This window comes from Parasteatoda tepidariorum, chromosome 4 (genome assembly GCF_043381705.1).
Source record: "Parasteatoda tepidariorum isolate YZ-2023 chromosome 4, CAS_Ptep_4.0, whole genome shotgun sequence".
Classification (NCBI taxonomy): Eukaryota; Metazoa; Arthropoda; class Arachnida; order Araneae; family Theridiidae; genus Parasteatoda; species Parasteatoda tepidariorum.
The window spans coordinates 20077473-20099701 of NC_092207.1; the positions used below are offsets into that span (position 1 = coordinate 20077473).

At 27.0% G+C, this 22229-nt stretch overlaps 1 protein-coding gene across 1 annotated transcript; it reads right to left on the minus strand.

Moving 5' to 3' along the window:
• Positions 1 to 1453: 1453 nt before the first annotated feature.
• On the minus strand, positions 1454 to 22146 carry LOC107446512 (Methylcrotonoyl-CoA carboxylase 1). The gene is made up of 16 exons (XM_043042737.2): positions 22007 to 22146; positions 20027 to 20055; positions 18454 to 18593; positions 16770 to 16987; positions 15250 to 15397; positions 13688 to 13809; positions 13193 to 13304; positions 12223 to 12304; positions 10553 to 10680; positions 9715 to 9898; positions 8531 to 8640; positions 6037 to 6250; positions 4633 to 4719; positions 3752 to 3936; positions 2990 to 3169; positions 1454 to 1686 (listed from the first exon to the last, which is right to left on the minus strand). The coding sequence occupies exons 1-16, from the start codon at positions 22045 to 22047 to the stop codon at positions 1579 to 1581; spliced, it is 2088 nt and encodes a 695-aa protein (XP_042898671.1). The 5' UTR covers positions 22048 to 22146; the 3' UTR covers positions 1454 to 1578.
• Positions 22147 to 22229: the final 83 nt, after the last annotated feature.

Here is a 22229-nt window from a genome sequence, read left to right on the forward strand (position 1 = left end):
ACCTGTTCTAAACAGTGACCCCACACCCCAACTTGAAATAGTTATACCTCGTTACCATAGTCACCACCACAGGCCCAGACGAATGGCTAGCGGAGATTTTACTTTAGACAAACTATATACAGTACAGAACCCGTTATCCGGAAATCAAAAAACCGGAAAACCAAAAAACCGGAACAAAATTCGATAAATTTTCTCGCCATTTTTTAAATTTTTTTTTTTCCTCATAAGATTTTACGATTTTTCTTTCATTTTTTAAAGATGTTTACCTTACCATCATTTTGGAAATAATCATTAGTGTATTACTTCATCGTTTTTTCTTATTTTTAAGATTATTTCCCAATTTTTTTAGTTGGGTTTAACAATAAAAAAGCGGCTTTTTGTAGCAAGTCAGAAAACCGGAAAAATCAGTTATCCGGAATAGCGATGGTCCCGATCGTTCCAGATAATCGGTTCCCTACTGTATATTGCACTGATTAAAACATCAATAGTACCAGAAGTGCAATCAAAAATTTTATTTTAACAAATATATTTTTGTTAAATGTTTCCTTTTATTAAAACGTAAAAGAATAGGAGTTGATTATGAATCATTATTGACACATAGAATGGCAATAGAGTTTTTTTTTTACATCGATTCAGCCAGACATATTACCTCAATATTAGTAGTACTAATTACCAAAATTAATTATATATCACTTGCATGAATGATTGCAATTGTGATTTTCGCCTCCCGGAAACAGTAATACAGTTGCTTTTTAGTGCATAGCTTTTATTTTTCTCTACTTCAACTACCCTTGATTTTAAGTGATTTAATTTTATAGAAACACATTTCAAAAGAGTAACTATAATCAAAACATGGAGGATTTTCCGACTTGACAAATTTAACTTGCATCAGTCACCATTTACTACACGGGGAGCCTTCGGCCAGCGGGGATCCAACCCACAAACTCTTGGACATGGGCTCAGTGCCCTACCAACCAGGCTATCCCAGCTGATATCAATCACCATTTACAAGAACCAGTCTTCATCCCACAGGGAGCGAATTCACGACTCCTTGTACGTGGGCAGGGTTGGAAACAAAAAAGTTTTCGCTGTAAAAATTAAATGTAGTTTTATTAAAATAAGTTTATTAATGGAATAAAATTAAAAAAGTTGGAAATTTATTGAAACAGGTTTCAAATCAGAAACAAAACATTAAACTTTGATTAATTTTTTTCGAATTGTGTTAAAAAACGTTTTCTTTATTTTTTATTAAATGAAAGTTCTTACTTACTCTTATTATTATATATTTTTCATATCAATTCCAGTAAGATTCTTGAATTTGTTTGAAAATGGGAGCAATCATGGTCACAGGATATTTAATCTGACACTTTATTTAAAATTATCAACATCTTTTTGGGGAAAAAAAAGAGAGAGAGAGAGAGAGAGAGAGAGAAAAAAAGTCAGATTCAAACAATTATATAAATTCAATATTTTATTTTTATAATATTTATATCAAAAATAGATAAACATGTACATAAATATGATAATATTCAAAATATATATATAGACTAACTTTGTAATATATTACTTTGTAGTACTTTAAGAGTGTTCTTTGATATTTACAAGTTGAGCATTCTTTGTAACATTTTCTCCAACTTTATGTAACACTTTCTCTACAGTTCCATCACAATGAGCTTTTATAACATACTGTAAAAATAATATATTTTTTATTAACATGGATTCAAAACATAGTTTAAAAAAATAAAGAAGATAAATTTATTTTTGCAGGCGTAAACAAAAAACATTAAAGCTAAAAACAATTACAAACACTGGCCTTAAAGATATTCTGAAAAAAAAAAAAAAAAACTGTTTATACAGTTTCTCTTTTTACTTGAAAAAAATTAAGCCTGAAATTAATATGTATGAACATCTTAAATCAACAATGAAAGCTAAATAAATATTACAAAAATAATAATAAAATGAAAATTTAAGAAACTATCTTTTTCTAGTGGACTAAAAAAAGAGAAAATACTTTTTTTGTTGAACCAAGAGTGTAGGTTACATCACTTTCAAAACATGTGTGGGAAATATTTCCATGATGATGAAAGTTAATCACAAAATTAATGCACTCTATGTTTTTAATTTTAGGTCCAATCAAAATAAAATTATTTTCTTTTTTAAATAGCCAACTTAAAAAAGTAGTTCCTAAAATGTTATTTTTCTATTTTTTTCGTTTTAGATTTGCGCCTGATATTTTATATTGAATAGTGGTCAAAATTTTAAGAACCGATTAAATTGGTTCACCCCATTTAGGAAACAATTCTATAAGTTATTTTTCACGTCAGACGCAGAGTTTCTAGTTGAAATGAGAGCACTCCACCTAGTCGAAAAGTGATTAAAAATTTATATTAATGGTAAATTTCAGCAGCAGTAAATTTTACACATAAATTGCTTACGCAGTCAAGAAAACTAAGAAAGCTTGTATGATCATCAAGCAGTAAAGTTTTGAGTTCCCCATCTATTCCGAAATGAGCTAACTTTTAAATACAATATTCCACCCTTATAGACTCAAAAGAGTTGAAACTCACTGAAAACGCACTAAAAAATACTGCAAACTCTTGCAATTGATGCATACTATATTTTATTGTAAGCCCCAGATTGTAAAAACCCGACATGTAGTAAGGCATATGCTTAAGCAAACTCTTAAAAAATATCAATTTTTGACAAAAATATCATTTTTAAACAGGCGCACAAGTTGAGAAAATTTGTAAAAATTCTGTATATGATTACCAAATGTAAAACAATTATATTTTAATTCTTCTAAAAATATAATAGAAACAAAAAGTGACGACAAATCTTTTGAATTAATGAAAAATAGTAGGAATATAATCTGTTAAATACTGATAGGCAAACTTGTTAACTGAATGAGATTAGTTAGTGCTCAATTAGTACACCAAAAAATAAATCCATGTTTATTTACACTTTCTACAAAGAAGTATAATGTGCGTACCTCCATTTTCATTGCAATAAGGACAACTAAAGGATCTCCTTTTTTAATTTGGTCACCAACTTTAACATTGATCTTCTCAATGACCCCAGGCATTGGAGCAACCGCACCAGCATGCATCGCTTCTGAGGAAGAGGAAGTGATAAACTTTGGTGATTTCAGTGTGAATTCATAGCTGTAATCCTGTAAAATATATTGAACTACATTAAAACATTTAATGTATTATTATTATGTGTGCACATATATGCAATAATTATTTATATTACAAGAATAATGTATAACTTTAAATTGTGCACGCCATTTCAAAACAGTTTATCAATGTTTTTTTTTTCAATTGTCAAAACAGTTTAAAATTTTGAATTGCAGAAAGACTTTGATAATATGATGCTATTGAGCCAAAAATGATCAAACTTGGAAATATTTTAAGAGGGGCTTAGAATACTTGCTGTATTAAGAACCAAACAATGGTTTCATTTACATTAAAACTGTAAGACAAATTATGTAGCTTTGCCAAGAGAGAAAAAAAAAAGGTTAAAAGTTTGCAATACATAGTGGATTAAAACCGTCAAAAAAATTATAAAACTTGATAGTTTTCTGTAATGTTTTATCCTGATAACCTGGTTTTTATAATCTAAGTTCTTCATTAAATGAAAAAGTTTCTCCTGTATAAACAACCAGACAAGGTTTAAAAGCGAATTGTAAATAGAAAGGATAGATTGATAATAGATTGGTTAATAATTAAAAGTAAAACAAACAGAAGTTTACTTTAGTAAAGAGGTGTATTTCATTATCCTTTGAGATTGCTCGAACAGGAAAGCTCTTGTTGTCAACAGTGCACTGCAGAATTGATGGATCTACTTTAGAAGGCACAGTCTGAACTGAGTAATTTTGTCCATCAATGTAGATTGTATAACCATCCTTCCCTTTAAAGTCTACATCCACACTGTACTCTGAAAGATTAAAAACTTATGAACTACTTTCGAGAAATAACAATCTCAAATAGAATACTGTTCAGCATTTTTTTCTTTGCGAAATTTAAAATGAAGATAACATTTTTTTCAAATGCAATTTTGTAAGATATTTTTTTTTTCAATCGAAAATTTTTCCCCATAAAAGGGAAAAAAATGGCTTGCTTTGAAAAGAATGTTGGTAGAGAAATTACTTTTTAAGTGCAAGACTGTCTGGTTTTCATGCATATTTTGAAAGTATAACATTACATAACAAAATATATCATATCAAAATATAACATAAAAAATAACATGTAAAAATGGAGTACAAAAATTAAGCACATAAGGAGTAAAATACTATTTTAATAACAAAAATGTCACAGACATCTAACAAATTACTAACAAGGAATGTGAGACTGACAACATCAAAACCTGATGCCAAAGTAAAAAGAGAGGAGTTAAAAACCGATTCTTAAAGACTATTTTAAGTTCCATCAGGAAATCAAATTGGTTTGGATGTCTTAATCCTGCCTTCCTTACTAGTGACTTGAGAGATTTCAGAGGCAGTTTTGTTTACTTCTGGCTTAAGTATTGATTGGCTACCCTTAATATGTATTTTGAATGCATATAAAATCATGTTTTTACTGTTTCTATTCAAAATGAGGCAGTCATTTAATAGGCACCCTGCATTTACATTACCTTTATCTTTGAAACAAAGTTTTATTTGCTTCTGGTAAGGCAAGTTGGGAGTCATTCCATCATATAACAAAAAGGGTGAATTTTTATCTGGAAAACAAAAAATAAATTTTAATTGATTGATACTTTTAAGAGTCACTTCTATATACGACACAATGAATTACGACAATGCTAATAGATAATCTAAATAAATACTTCATTTAAATTGCTCAAATAATATTAATCAAGTTAATTTGATTTTTAAAAAAGGAATTTCAACAAAAAATCAATGAAGTTGATGGGAACATATTTTATTATAAGAAGACCAATCATCTTGTCTAAAAAACAATACAATCTTCAGACTTACTGGTCTGCAGGGTCACAGCCAGAAAATTTTCTGAGTGGGGTTTTCTAATTAATAGTTTTAATATTCATACATATTCTTGATACCACAATTTAAAAAATATAAAATTAAAATGACTAATTACTTTAACTATATTTATTAAATAATAACATCTATTAGATAAATAAATAGCATAAAAAGGTAAGTGAGTGCAAATTTTACAGAGCATTATTTTTGATATTTTTTTCCCATTAAAATTTCAACTTTTATCATCATTCTAAAATAATCATAATTAATTTAATTGCTTTAATTTTTGGAATTTTTTTTATCAGCTTTTAAATTTTTTTCTTCTCACAAAAGATCTTTGCACTTTTGGATGATTGGAAAATCATAGTCGTAAATTTTTCTAAATGATGAAGAATGCAGCAATTTGATACATCAAAATTTAAGAAATAAGCGTTGGAAAGATTTGCACTTTTCTTTAATTTTTTATTTCAATACTACAAGATAGTTAAGAGAAACTTTTGCATTTACTTGTGTTCTTTATTTTTGTATTATTGTTAGTTACTTTTTTTATTACCACAGAATAGCTTTTTACAAATCAAATGTCTTTCATGATTGATTGACAGCTGCTTTAATTATTAAGGATATTTGGAAGGGGTTTAATTCTCAAAACCCCATCTTGGCTGCATCACTACTGGTTTGAATGACTACTCACTTAAACAATGAAAATTTTACACACAATTTACAAAAGCTAGCTGTTTTATAAACATTAGTAATAAAAAATGAAAATAAAAAGAAATTCCATTAAATTTTAAAAGTAACAAGTGCATTATTGTTTTTTCCTTTCTATTATCACATAATAGCTTCTTACAAATAAAATCTCTTTTATGATTACATTAGACTAAAAAGTATTTTTCAGTACTAATATACTTCTAGTACTAAATACTACTAGTATTTTTATGATTACATTAGTACTTAAAAAAAACTGAAAATAAAAAGAATTCAAAAAGAAATTTTATTTAATTTTAAAAGTAACAAATAATCCAATATTTAAAATTGAAAGTAAGTTAAAAAAAACTCACTGAATGGAAATGGATTATTGGATTTTAATTGCTCAGAGTCTGTGTGGATAGCATGACAAACAGCTGCACAAATGTCTTGAGGCGATGGTAGCTTAGTGGCGAATATCTCTTTTTCATGTTGAGGGATAAAATCTGTGTGCACATTTCCTAATAAAAACTCTTTATGCACAGCCAATTGCATTAGGAATTTTACATTAGTCTTCACACCAACAATCTAAAAGACAATAAGTTAATCAGTTATTGCATTAGAAATAATGTTGATAATTTAATTTAAACTTTATATTATAAGCTTTGTGAAAGTAATTTCTTTAATAATACAATAAACTTCTGATTATCTGCTGAATAGGGTGGCATGATAGTCGCAGATAAAAAAGAAGTACATAGACAACGATGGAGACTGAAATAGATAAGAAAATGCCACTCATGTATGCTTTATCTTATTTAAACATTTCTGATTTGTAATTGCAATTTTTAATAACATCTAGTCATTTCAATAATAAATAAATAAAGACTAATTTCATGAAAAATGTAAAAGTGAAAGAAAGGTTGTTAGATATCTGGTCAAAAATGGTGGGACAGAATTTCAAGACAACAAAACATCATGAGGCATATATTTGCATGGACAGAGTGTAAGTCAGGTTGAGGAATGCGTTATAACACCCATACATGAGAAAGTGATTAATTTAAGAAAAAAGGTGACTATTTAAAAAAAAGTGACAATAGGTAGTTTTCTTTTTAAAGACACTAAATAAAAAAATAAATGGCTCTAAAATAACAAAAACAAGAAGCAATAGCAAAAATTTGATGTGAAGTTTTTTATCATTTCATCTTTGATGAAATGACTGCTGATTTTTTCCTTTTCAAGACTGTTCATTGGCCATTACCTTCTCTTTTCCTCGAATTTATTTTTTTAATCCCCCATAGGCTAGCTTCATTCCGTTCAAATCATCTTTACTAAACTGGCTTTTATGAAAATGAACTAAATAAAATTAGAAACAAAAACCAGGTGGGATATTCAAATATATTCTTTTGAATAATATATTCAAATATATTCTTGATAATAATGCATTAGCTATAACTACAATATAGAAGACAAAATAGACAATGAAGCTACTAGAGTCGGCAAAAATCATGATTTTTTAAAATTTATATTGGAGTTAAAAAGATTAGATTTATTCATTAGATCAAAAAAATTAGATTTATTTGATTTATATTGGCGTTTTTTTAAAATTGAAATCAGATTTTTGACTTCTTTTTTATATTTTTAAGATAAAATCATGTCATAAAATGTATTAACAATATTTAATATTACTTAGAAAAATATCTTTAACTATTACATTAAAATTTGATTAGGTCATGTGGAATACTCTTGAGCTATTATAAATAAAACAGAAAACAAAATAGATGCAAACAAAATACAAAAACAAAATAGCAGATTTTTTAAATGATATAAAAATAAATGTCTCCAGTAAAAATTAAGTCTCACTGTTGAGTTGGAAATACATTAAATGCTACAGTTTAAGAATGAAACTGACTTTCTTAATTTTAAAATACTGAAACCTTCAAACATGTTAAAAGAATATATTTTCATACTTTCAATCATAAAACCATACATTTTATAAAATAAGAAATTTTTTTTTGCCAAAAAAACAAAAAACAAATAATAATAAAAAAAAAATCAAGTTTTCGATTTTTTTTTCTATCTGATAATACCCTCGCTCAACTTCAGAAAAAAAAATTCCTGATTTTTTCAGGTATGTCAGGTAAATTTTAATGAAAACCCAGACCATATTTTATCTATGCTATGCAATAATTTCAGAAGAAAGCTTTGATTTTTTTTTTTATTAGTAATGATAAATATTAAGATTTTGAGAACAAAAAAAACAAACAATGAATGATATTGGGAACATGTGAGTTTGACTAAAATGCAACATTTTTACAATAAATAATTGTAATAGAATTGTAATAATTGAATACTGTTATTGACAATTCTAAGACTGGTTATTTTCCAGGTATGATATATGAATTATCCAGGTTTCTGTAAAAAAATTGCAACTTTCCATGACAATTCCCTGATTTAAAATGTACGATATAGTATAGTGTACAATAGTATATATATATATATTATAATACAGATTAAAATAGTTTTTAAAAATTTAAATATAAGTGGGAAAGTGGAGCTTAATTTTCTATTATTTATTTTTATGTAACAAATACTTAAAAGTAAAGAAATTTCATACTTATTAAAAAAAATACTTAATTAATTCTACATTTTAAAAGAATGATGATAATGATTTTCTATTAAACAAGTATTAAAATTATATCATATTACATTATTGAAAACTTAACACTTTTATAATTATATTACAGTCGTACTATTTTAACTACTTTACAACTTTAAAAAATTTGTAAATATATAATAAAATTTATTTGATAATGCATATTTCTTTGAAAATAATAGGTGGTATATTTATCTTGCAAAGACTTAGCTTACATTATACTCAGATAAACAAGAATGTAGTTTCATCAGAGCAGCACTTCTGTTTGGTCCCCACACAACAAGTTTCGCAATCATGGGATCATAATGAACAGAAACTTCATCACCTAAATAAAATATGCATAGTTAAACAAGAACACATACAACAATAGTTTATAATGAATGAAAAATTAAATATCTAAATTTAGCATGTTTTTTAAATGAAATATCAAGGCAGAATTTTCAAGTGTAGGAATAATAGCCTTAAGTTCCATTTGCTTTAAATTATTGTTAAAATATTAAGAATAAAGCTGTTAAATTCTAAACTAACAAAAATTTAAAAAAATATCATCATAATTACGGAAATAATAAACAATGTATAAAACTATTATATTAATTTCTAACAACAATTTCATTTGTTACATTTAAAAAATGGCATCATATCAGGAAAATAGACAGTTAATAAAACAAACTTGATATGAAATGAAGTTTTTTACAATCATATAAAACAGTTAGAAAAATATACATAAAAAATACTTTAAATAATTATAATGGATCATTCAAAACTAGCTTACAAAGAAAGGTTAATTTCTATAAATATAACTAACTATAAATTATTTTCTTTTGCAATAATGAATAATTTGAAAACATTACACAAAATAATTACACAAACTAATAAAGAGTAAAGAATATCTTATATTGATAAGCTATCATACTTAGGATGAAAAAGGCATCCAAATTTTCACTCAAATCTAAGATAAATCACAATAAAATCACTACTTTTTAGCAAATACAATACAATTCTGATTATTCCCTGCACCCTTAGAAACAGAAGTTTGACAGAAAATTAAAATCGTAGGATAATTGTGAAACCTTTCAAAACCAGTTTTTTATGTATATAAGCATTGAACTATGGATAAAATTAATCAGAATACGCAGTTGGTGTAAAAAATAAAAATACATTTGTGTTTTATGTTTTTAAAAATATAAATTGAAAAAAAAACATTTATACACTTTTGTTTTCATTTTAATTTTTTTCAAGCGGTCAAATTTTAGAATAGTTGCCACAATAATTTTGTAACACCACCTATGGTGATATGTGAGCATGAACGGCTATTAATGCATTTCAGAAAAGTTGTTGGATACCCACAGTGTCTTATGATCGAGCATTAAATAATTGAGGTTTAGTAAAAAAAATATACCTTGTACAATGCCAGTTTCAACTCTAACATGAGATGATACTTTGGGAGTGAAAAGGTGAGTCAATTTTCCAGCACCAGGCATAAAATTGTTATCAGGATCCTCGGCATAAATTCTAGCTTCAAAAGCATGTCCATTGAGTTGCAGATCATTTTGAGATAAAGGCAATTTTTCACCAGCTGCTACCTGTGTAGATGAAAAACAATAAATGAACTCCATTCATCCCATAATAATAAGAACTAAATATAATAATACAGTCGAACCTCATAAACGCGAAATCGCTTAACGTGAAATATCACTTTACATGAAACACATGTTTGGTCCCGTGAGTCATCAATAAATTATTATTGTATTTTACATGCTAAGCATGAAATGTTCAAGTTGATTATCACTTAACATTAAAGGAAACTGGGCACTGCTTAGATAACAATTATGTGAATAAAGTGCTAATTATTCATTTTGAAGAATGCTCCTTCTATTTTTCGCCATTGTTAAAAGTAGTAGATGGGCAAATAAATAAAATAATCAAAATAAAATAGTTAAATAAGTAGCTAAAATTTTTAAATTTATTTTAATTTGTTTGGTACTTAATAGTAATTTTTACATACATTAATGTAGTACATAATATTTTATTTTATTTCATAACCATTGTTGAACAGCCGACCCAATTTTGGGCTTACGACTACTAATGTTCAACCTTAGACTTGTAAGTTTGAACCCAATCCAGAAGACAAGGGAACTCCTGGATCAAGTAGTGGGATCTACAGATATTTTGAATTTTATTAAGTTCTACCAAAAAGAATAATTTTACATTCTGCTTTAAATGAAAGGAACACATACCCGCAGTTGCCATTCAACTAAATCAACTCCAGTAATCATTTCAGTTACGGGATGTTCAACTTGCAGTCGCGTATTCATTTCCATGAAATAAAAATTCTTATCTTCATCCATGATAAATTCAACAGTACCTACATCAAAAAATGATACATTCTGAGAAATTTTCACAGTATATGTAACTCTTATATGTCATTAGTCTGGGATCATTCAAATTTTACGTAAGCACCTTAGACGGGGAGGAGATCCATGTTTGAAATATATTGGAATAATTAAAAACCATGCGAAAAATAATATCAATAACTGCCAAAAATACAATCGAAACATTACATCAATTTATGATACTATCGGTCTTAAATTGAGCATGTCAAAAAATTATTATCTAAATGCATAATTTCTGTAGGAAAAAAAAGTAAAATGTTTCGCTTTTCAAAAGAAAAATCTTTCTGCAAGAACTCTGTAACATTCAGCAACAATGTCGCTGTGATTCTGGGCTTATAAGATGGGGAGGAGTATAAGCAATACTTATACAAAGACACTAAAACTCCCTTATTTTCATAACTCTTTTAAAATGAAAAAAAAAAAAAAACTTGCATAATAGTTAGAAAAAATTGTGCTAGAATTTTTTTTTATTTCGAAATAAAAGTTAAATTTTAGGAAAGAAAAACATAGCTGCCAACCTGGATAGGAAAGAATCCAACAGATTTGGTGAAATAATATTGATTTCATGATAACTGTCACACTATGTACTAAATATTTTACACAGTAAATTTTAGGGATTTTTATTGTCATCAAAATATACAAGCTTCATTACATTAATAACCATAAATGGCCTGCAATATTTTCCATTTATGATTAACATTAAATAAACTTGAATTTGAAATGTTTTTTATTATGTTAATTCATCATTTCAAATAGTAATAGACTGTTTATTCCTTATTGATAGTTAAAAGATTTTTTAATTTAAAAAGGGAGTTAAGAATTAAAATAAACTGAAAATTTCAGAAGAGAAGAAAAGCTTAAAACTCAGCAGTATAAATGAGGCTCGCTTCATTATGTATTACTAATACTTTTTTAAATATTCAGGAAATCAATAAATTGAGTAAAAATTCTATTTCAATAGGGATATTTTGTAGAAAACTTACTCAATTTTAGGGAATTTTCTAAAATTTACAAAAAACAGGAGAATTTTTATTAGACCAGTAGAAACCTGCCAAATTCAGTAGTCTACTGGTAAATCCAGTAGAGATGGCAACTATGGAAAAAGTAGGAAAACATTTCTTTAAAGAGTTTTAAAATTTTACAAAGTATATTAAAATATAAATTTTGGTTTAACTTTACATTTTTTATCTGAATTTAATCATAAAATTCTTACAAAAATTATAATACTGCAGTACTGCAAAAATTTATAATACAGCAATATAATTAGCAGTAAATTTTTTTTTAAAAAGGGAGAGATTTTTTTTTACATAAATATAGGGGGCTGTTAATAATAATAGCTGTCAGCTAATAATTTGCTGATGCAGGGAGAGGGGGAGTAAAAAAGTGCCAAAATCATGCTTATGCCATACTTAAATAACCTCAAAAATTACATAATGAAATATAAGTTCATTTACGTTATCAGCCAAAATACTTAAAAAAAATTATTTTAAAATTTTAAATAAAAAAACATGCACCTGCTCCAACATAATTAACCGCCTCAGCAGCCCTGACGGCAGCTTCCCCTAAGGATTTTCTGGTCATTTCATCCAGATCTGGCTACAAGGAAATAAAAGTGTTTTTTATATTAACCAATCAGCATTGCAGTATCAAAACTAAGCACTAAAATTAAAAAAACTTAAAAATCATAAATATTTCGAGGATTAGTACGACCACTCTAAAAATTGAATTTTGTAAGATTTTCAGAGAAAATTCCAAAAAGATTTTTGTGATTTAAATAGTATATAAGATTTAATAGTATATAATAGTATATAGAATTTCTAATAAGAGGATTGATATATCATGCCATTAATAAATAAGCCCAAATATATCCTCTATATATAAAATACGTAAAAATATTTCAAATATATATAAAATATATATATTTGAAAAATGTAAAATTATCTTGAATATATGGAACGTAAGACACAAAGTTTTAATTAAATAAAATTACATTAAGGCACAAAATATAACCATTCCACAAAAATTGAACAAAGAAAATCTCAAACTTTTCTTTACAAACATTAATTGGTGAAAAATTTCTTAATGAAATAAGTCATATTGAAAAATTTGCAAAATATTCATTATTCCAAAAGTTTAAATTTATTAGTTTTTTTAATACATTTTGAAAAGTGTTTGATAGAAACTTATGGACAATGTGATAATTTTTAAACATCCTCAAAAATAAAATAATAAATCAGGAAATTGAAAAAAAAAATTAGAATTTTTAAAAAAAAAAATGGTCAACTGAGGATCTGAGGAATGAAAGAAACATTTAAAACTACATGTCTATTTTAAAATAAAAGAACAACTATCAAAACAGGCAAGAACAAATATCATTTAACCAAATTTCTAAAGCTATAAATGCAGTTCAAAAGTAAAATTAACTCGATTAATCATAAACATTTAAATAAAATAGGTTGAATTAACTATATGAACATAACTTACTGCTGGCGCTTCCTCAATTATTTTTTGATGCCTTCTCTGAACACTACAATCCCGTTCAAATAGATAAACATAGTTCCCATGTTTGTCACCAAATACTTGTACTTCAACATGCCTAAAACATATAAAACAGTTAACAAAGAAAATCATTATTGGCCACTGTCTTATATAATATTTATAATAACGTTATGTCTTATATATTATTTATAATTGTTTTTACTAGTTGAAATAATTATTACACATATTTTTTTTCCAATGCCCACCCGATTGACACTTTTCATTCAGGTATTAGGTGGGCCAACATTGATCCTACAGTAGGGACAGATAGTGCAGAGAATGAAAGAACATCCATGCCTTGTCCATTGTTAAAACCCAGAACCTTTGTGACCAGCTTCCTAACCACTACACTTCCGGTTGGCGATGTATATGTATGTATTATAAATAATTTATAATAAAAGCATCATAAATATTTTTATTAGTTCTGATCTTAAAACATACCTAGGTTTTTTTACAAGTTTTTCTACCAGCATAGCATCATTACCAAAAGATTTCAAAGCTTCTCGTCTGGCAGACTCTAACTGAGCACTGAATTCACTTTCAGATGAAACAGTTCGCATTCCCTAAAAATTTGATACAAGAGTAAAAAATAAATAAATAAATAAATGAAATAATAAATAAACAAACAAATAAATAAAAAGTGATAAAAAAAATATTGTTTCTTGAAACAATTTTTCAGTAAAAATTAAAAAGTATTTCAGTTTTAGAAAGAGTTTATTAATTTTAAACTTTTAGAAAAAATATTAAGCTATGAATATAGAGCAACCCAATAAACTTATTACGAGAAGAGTTCTGAATCAAATAATTATTATAAAAATAAGAGATACATTAGTTTAAAAGTCACGTGAATAAATATTTTAAAACTGGATCTACAATTTCATTAGTAAAAAAAAATTAAAATATCAACAAAATTGAAAAAGAAAACTACAATGTTTTTTGATAAATTTGATTATAAATTTAAAATTTTTTTATCCAATAAATAAATGAAATTAAAACAAACGTTATTTTCATTCTAATACAATCTTAATTTATTTATTATTTTTGTGTATTACTTTATTAAAATTATTAAGAATAATATTAAATTTTACCATTTTCTCTGTGGTTTTACATGATTTGACTACCAAAATCTCATTATACTTAGTTTACCATAGTTTTCAAAGAAAAACAGGTAAAAAACTTTTGAACTATTAAATTTTGCATGTTCTAATGAGTAATAAGGTTTTTTAACCTTACTGTATAATAGATGACGTCACTGAAAAGGAGGATGTAGAATATATGCTTTTGATTAAAATTAAAAATCTAAATCTTTCTCCAATACTCCAGAAAAAAAAATTAAATTCAGCTAAATAATCATTTTGCAGAGATTTACAGAGTGAAGAAAAAACATTCTTTTAGGAAAATGTATTGTATTTTGCTTCAAGCTCTCCCCGCCCCCCCCAAAAAAAAAAACATCCCCTTAACACTCATGATGTATATTTCAACAAATTGACAAAATTTTCCAAGAGATTAATAGAGCTTAAGAATTAGTTTGTTCCTTTGACAAGGTTGACACTCAAATCAGGAAGAAAAAAAATCCCTGTGTTTTCCCTGTACATAAAATATTAAGGAGAAAAACACAATCACTGAGCTCTTGTATGAGCTATATTGGGGTAACTATACTAGTTATAATTGCTGAAAAAATTTAGAGAAAAAAAGAAGAACCGAACATTCTTAAAACAAATAATGCGGTAGCAAATGAACTAGTTTAATATAGCACAAATATGATTCTTAAATATCCCATAAATTGCACTTTGAGTAATTAAAATTTTTCAAAAGACAAAAATGAGAAACGAAATCCCCTTTATTTTCCCAGTTTTTAAAGAAAAACTCAAAATTCCCTGCATTTTCCCTGTTATTTCAGGTGATTTTTAAATTCCCCGTATTTTCCAGGTTTTCCCTGTAGAGTGGCAACTTTGTTTGAACACAGTATACAAGAAATGTTAAAATATGCACCAGATATTTACCTTGCCTCCACCACCTCTAACAGCTTTTAACATAACTGGGAAACCTATTTTAATGGCTTCTTCTCTTAATCTGTCATTTGACTGGTCTTCACCATGGTAACCTTTAATCACTGGTACACCAGCTTTATCCATAATATGTTTAGAAGTGCTATGAAAGTAAATAAATAAATAAACTATCTGCATGCACAATTTAAATGCATCTGCAAACTTTTAAGGGTCCCTTTCTAATAAAAAAGAAATTTTACTTCCTCCATGTAAACCTACAGAAAATTATAAATTCAGAATTTCATCATTTATACAGTAACTGATTTATATCTTTGAATCATTTTTGCTTAATTTTATTCATTGAAATGCCTTCTACTGAACTTAGTTACCTAATTTTAAATTTGTAGTATTTTTAAACTTTGATAAATTTCAAACTTCGTAAAAGTTTTAAAAACGGTAACTAAGTTCAGAAGAAAACATTTTAATGAATGAAATGAAATAATAAATTAGTCAAATGAAACAAACAATTAGTCAAACAAATAAATATAAGTAAGAATAAATAAGGAAATTCTGAACATAAAACTCTGAACATGAGGGAAGTAAATTTTCTCTTCTGTCTGCTTATCTGGCAACATTGGAGGAATAAAATAACGGAGACTCTACTAGGACAAAATTTTTTAGGCTACGGGTAAAGTTGTGATACATCATGCATAATCATGTTAGTCAAAAAGAGAAATTTAAAATTAGAAATAAAAGCACTTACATTTAGCAAAGTAAAAAATATGTATATAAATCTTAATCTGAAGAAGATTTTTTTAAACCATTATTTATAATAACTTAAACTATAAATACTCAACAGACAGTAGAACTGGCAATAGCACCATCTATTGAGGATAAGAGAAATATTTTTGCTATCAACAGATATTTTGTTGGCAATTTTTAAAATTTTTTTCTTCTTCAAGAAATACAAAGACATTTGAAAATATACGGGTGAACAGGAGATAGTCGTAAAATACAGGAGTATTCATTAAAAAACAGGAGACTAGGCAGGTATGTGCCTGAAAGGGTAGTAGAAATTTTTTTTACAAATTTGCCTAATTCAAAAAGTTACCAAGAGTTAAATCTTATTTTCTGAAATAAAATATTTTTTTTTTGATTTAAAAAAAAAATTCATTAAAATTGAAAAATTATGGAAAAAGTTAGAGAAAAAAAAACAATAATAAAAACTGCAAAATTTTTCTTTTTACTAAAACTTTAAACAATATCAAACAATTAAAGCATTTAAACCCCAAGGTATTCTCATCCCACATATGTAACAGTGAGTTAAATGCAAATTTTAATGACAGAAAAGCTGAAAGCAGCTTAACTTCAGCAAATGCAAATATTATTGCTCACTGAATAAGACAAAATCAAATAGTGTTAGGAACTATACTTAATTCTAAAAATAAAAAGATACAAAAACAAAAAAAAAAAACAAAAATCACCAGAATGTGAGTCTGAAAAATATGAACTTTCAAAATTTGAAATTTATCTACCTTTTGATGCCCATGTCTCGTATAGCAGATGATGGAGGTCCAACAAATATGAGGCCTTCTTTTTGGCACAAATCGGCAAATTCAGAATTTTCGGACAAAAATCCATAACCTGGGTGAATGGCATCAGTATTTGAACTCCGGGCAACATCTATTATTTTATATTGATTCAAGTAACTTTCTTGCGATGCAGCTGGCCCCAAACAATATGCTTCATCTGCCTATGAGGAGATAAAAAGTTAAATTAAAAAATGGCAATGTCAAAGTCATTCCTATTTCATAATAGCAGAATGCTATAGGTCAGCATTACTTAAAAGGTTGCTCCATAGAACCTTAGAGTTTGGTGAAAGGGTCTCCAGAGTTTCGAGAGTTAGAAGTTTTTTTTTTTTTTTTTTTTTTTTTTTTTTATTAANTTTTTTTTTTTTTTTTTTTTTTTTAGCTTTTAATAATTTAGCTCTGTAAATATATTTATATCTAATCAATAATTCATTATTCATGAAATTATTTAAGAATAATATCAAAGAAGAAAGCAATAACAATATTAAAAAAAAATTGCAGTTACTGTTATAGTCTTTTTATGACACCAGGATACCAGTTAAGGGAACCTTTTATCTATCAGTTTTTCGAGCTATATGACATTGATGTGTTAAGAGCTCAATTTTCTTAAGGACATGAAAAATGGTATCTAGTCTATTATAAGGCTTACTTTTAGTCTATTATGTATTTATTAATTTAAAAAACTTCATTTAAACAGTGTAAAAAAAAAAAGTTTACAAAATAAATTTTTGAAAGAAACTTTTTTTTTAAAATATTGATTACAGTACAGAACCCGTTATCCGGAAATCAGAAAACCAAAAAACCGGAACGAAATTCAATAAATTTTCCGCCATTTTTAAAATTCATAAGATTTTAGGATTTTTCTTTCTTTTTTGAAAGATGTTTACCTTACCATCATTTTGGAAATAATCATTAGTGTATTACTTCATCGTTTTTTCTTCTTTTTAAGTTTATTTCCAAAATTTATTTTTTTTAGTTGGGTTTAATCACTGGAAAAATCAGTTATCCGGAATAGCGATGGCCCCGATCGTTCCGGATAATCGGTTCCCTACTGTACTTCCAATTTTGTTTTTTGTTATTTATGTTTGATAAGAAATAAAGACATGCTTTGAGGTTATTTAGGCTATAGATAAAGTATGTATAGCTTAAAAAGTTCATGACAAGAAGCTGTTTATGATTCAAAATATTTTTTTCTAAATGTTAAGAACATACACACAATAATGTCAAATTATTTTTAAAATATTTTGCTTTAATTAACTTTTTTCTGATACTCATGATCTTGAATCTCTCTACTCTTGATCTTAGTTGTGTTGATTGTGAGATAAATGTTTCTGTACTTCTTTAAACTAAAAAGTAGTAAAATAATTTTTTTTTATATAAATAGTTGGCAACAAGTTAAAAAAAAAAACAGTTATAAATTAATCTGAGTAATATGAAACATAATTTTTACACATTTAACATGCATAACAGATAGATATAGTAAATATATTAAACACATTGATGAAAAACAAGTAGATAATTAAAGAAACATACAAAATTATTTTGATCAGTTAACAGCAACTGTTCTAAAACCCAAAAAAGAAACATACTTAATGCTTATTTAAATTATATAATAAATTTATTGACTTACTAAAGAAACATGCAAACTATTTTTATCAGCTTCACTATAAACAGCCACTGTTCTCAGGCCTAACTTTTTGGAAGAGTGTATAATACGACAAGAAATTTCTCCTCTATTAGCTATTAGGACTTTTCTTAATGGCGCAGCATCTGTAATAAAATTAAATTGCTTTTACAAAGTATTAAATTAAAAATATTTGTCCGTACTTTTAAAGCTATTCTTATTCAAAATTCTTGTAATAGGTTAATTGAAAATATTGACTTTTCACAAATGTTGTTGGCAATGCATCAGGTTAGTTAGAAATGTTTACAGCATATTCTAATCTGACTGATATTTTTAGGCTTATTATAATCAGCCTATAAGCTAAACAGAAAATGTTTAAAAAAGAATGACTCAGACTGAATTCACTTAAAGTAACTGCAAAAAATCTTTAATAAGGCTATTTATAATAAGTATTCAGCCCTCTGGGAAAATTGCAAGTTGACTGAAATAAATTAGGCTGATTGAGTAAAAATGATATATTTCTAATAAGCTTAAAGGCGTGACTGACTGTAATAAGCCTAAAAAGTGTAAGGCACATAAGAAAATACAGTAGACTTTTTAATTAGCCTGAAACATTACAAAATCGGTGGTTGTTTGCAATGAGCCTGATTATTCATTTAGCCTTTGAGATTTATAAGGAAAAAATGGACTGTCTGAGGATTTAGTCAAAATGATATGAATCATATTCTAATATTGGCTAAAAAAAGACAGTCTCATTTCAAGAATTGCAGGATATAATATCTTATGCACTAAATTTCTCGGGGATTCTATGTTATATGTATCTTTAGTATATTGCAAACCCAAGAGGTAGACATTTTAAACAGCCAAAATGGATGATATAGAAGAAAAACATTTTTAGCAGAGAATTTCTTTCTTTCTTTGGGTCATTATCTATAAAATGTAATTAACAAATACTTTTTATTTAAATTTGGATTAAGTTCCCAGGAAGTCACAGATTATTTTAACAAACATATGATGCTTAACATTTATTATTAGATGTTGACTAACCCCTTATTGTCTAATTCACATTATTTTAATAATAAATTTGTAAATTGGTGATTACATATACGGAAATTGACTCAAAAATTATTTAACAAATTTGAGCTTAAAGCTTTTCGAAAAAGTGCAAAAAAAAATTGCTTTAGTTAGTGAAAAAAAGGACAAAAAACAATTGAAATCTAAAATTAAGTGAGATTCCAAGAAAAAAAAAAGTATTTTCATAATTTCATTTATGAAGTTCATTATTTACTGAAAATGCTTTCAAATAAGACTTGGAAGGAGAAAAATTTAAATTATCTATATATGTGTGATTATTGCTTCTAATGCAATTGTACAGAAAAAATACACACAAGTAATTTGTGTGCTTATGATATATTTTTAGGAATGTTAGTGCGGAAAAAACCAAAAATTTAGATTACTAAAAGGTTCCCTTCAACCTAAATTAAAGAAAATTTTCAAAAAAAAAAAGAAGACAATATTTTTTTAAATCTGTCTGATTTATAAACATACTGAAAAAAAGAATAAAACAAAATATACATACGTGTACTCCTTAATCGCCAACATGGTGACCTAAGGAGCAAAATTAGAAAAAATCAGCAAAAATTATTACCTTTTCAGTGACAAAATAACTTTTGATCATAATGTGTTACCATTAAAAAGTATTAATTTATAACATTTTTACAAACACATAATTTTGTATAATTTTTGCTAACTATAAACACAACTTATAAAAAGAAATAATTAATACACACATAAATTATATACTAATAAATTATTAAAAACATTCTAACAAAATATTTTTCTAAGACTTGAAGTAAAAGATATATGTAAACAAAACTTTTTATATGCTTCTAAGCAACTAATAAATATTACACAATAGTATTGTCTGACATGCAAAAATTGCAATCAAGTATACATGCTGTACCTTTAGCAAGGTACAAAATTAGTGGTCTTTAGTTGTATTTTGCACTAAAACATTTCAGTTTGAAAATAACTTTAAGACAAGTCGTTACTTTTGATGTCTAAAGAATGTCAATAAATATCAATTTTACAAATATATTTTTACAGTCAGTCATCATTCTTTGTGCTAACTCTTTTCAGAAAAATATATTTTTCATGATGGTGATTTGGGGGAGATTTCCGTATCGTGATCTGTGGCAGAACAATCGCCAAGTCTAGGAAACTTCCGGGCAGTGGTCAGTGAGAAACTAAAAAAAACATCACAGAAAGGGACCAACTCGAAAGGTATAACTCGTAGCCACTCGCGGGTAAACANGTGATTTGGGGGAGACTTCCGTATCGTGATCTGTGGCAGAATAATCGCCAAGTCTAGGAAACTTCCGGGCAGTGGTCAGTGAGAAACTAAAAAAAACATCACAGAAAGGGACCAACTCGAAAGGTATAACTCGTAGCCACTCGCGGGTAAACATCTACATGTTTTTTTTAAAAAAAATTGCAAGTTTAAAATCTATCTGGCACCTATTGTAGTTGGCGCGACAGATCATGATATGGCAATATCCTCGCACGGGGGAGGCTACTAGTTATACATTTAGAGTTGGTCCCTTTCTGTGATTTTTTTAAAAAATAATTTCTTGCCGGCTGTTGCCTGGAAGTTACCCAGACTTGGCGATAATTCTGCCACAGATCAGAATAACGAAATTTCCCAGTTATCATTTTTACAGCACCAAAGAAGAAGAAAAAATAGTTGCTAATAAAATACGCAGGTAAATTGCAATGTAGCAATGACTGTATTTGATTGTTCAGCTTTTAATTCTTTTGTGTAGACTAACCCTGTAAAATTTCTTTCCTTTGAATATGCAACTTATGCTTCAGAATTTTTTTTACTGTCCCTCTTAATTAACAACATTATCAGCGTTTTTATTAGAATATGTTATTCCTCCATTTCATTTTACATTGTAACACAAAGATATCTTTTGATAGGGTTTTCCTTGGATTAGGTACTGTAACTCGGGGCATTTGATATGAACTGAATATGAAATGAGGGCACAGAATATGAAAGTTTTATATTTCGAACAGTATCATTACGATTTCTTATTTTTTCTTTTCTTAGTAAAAACATAAAATATTGCCAAAGTAAGAGGGACACTTTATTGTAAACTTTAACACTTTTTGTTCTTTAAATAAACAGGTATGTCCTAACGTTCAAATATGACCAAAATAAGTCAAAATTACTTCCAAGATATCTCCCATTATGTGAATCACATCAAATTAAAAAGTTGTATACATTTATATAGCTCTAGAAATAGAAAATTTAAAATTTTTTAGTAGTCCACACTTAATTGCTCATGTTTTAATAGTACACACTTGACTGCTCATAATTTATTAGTACACACTTGATTGCTCATAATTTATTAGTACACACTCATGTGTTATTATGTATTTTAAATAAATTGAACCATTTTAAATCACAAGCGTTGATAAGGAAAAGAGCTGCAATAAATTCAAATATAATAACTAAAAGCTATACATATTATCGAAATTCAATATTCAAATAAATTACTTTGTGGGACAACTTTTAATCCCAAATCTTAACGAAAACATTCTAGCGAGCAACCTTTCACTGGGAGATGTTTATTTATTTTCCAACAGTTATGGCTACAGTTAACAGTTTTAATTAAATCAGCTGGGAATCTTCTTTGCTTTTTTACCTTTGATTTTAGATCAATTTATAGGGAAAAACTATTATTTTATAATAACATAGTGTCTTAAATTCCTTAAATATT

Excerpts from the sequence above, each read along its gene's own strand:
- LOC107446512 (XM_043042737.2), bottom strand. The coding sequence starts at position 22,047 with ATGTTTTCGTTAAGATTTGGGATTAAAAGTTGTCCCACAAA. Across the intron at positions 12,305-13,192 it reads TAATTGAGGAAGCGCCAGCA|CCAGATCTGGATGAAATGAC; the intron begins GTAAGTTATGTT and ends ATTTCCTTGTAG. Across the intron at positions 8,641-9,714 it reads TGAAACTGGCATTGTACAAG|GTGATGAAGTTTCTGTTCAT; the intron begins GTATATTTTTTT and ends TATTTTATTTAG.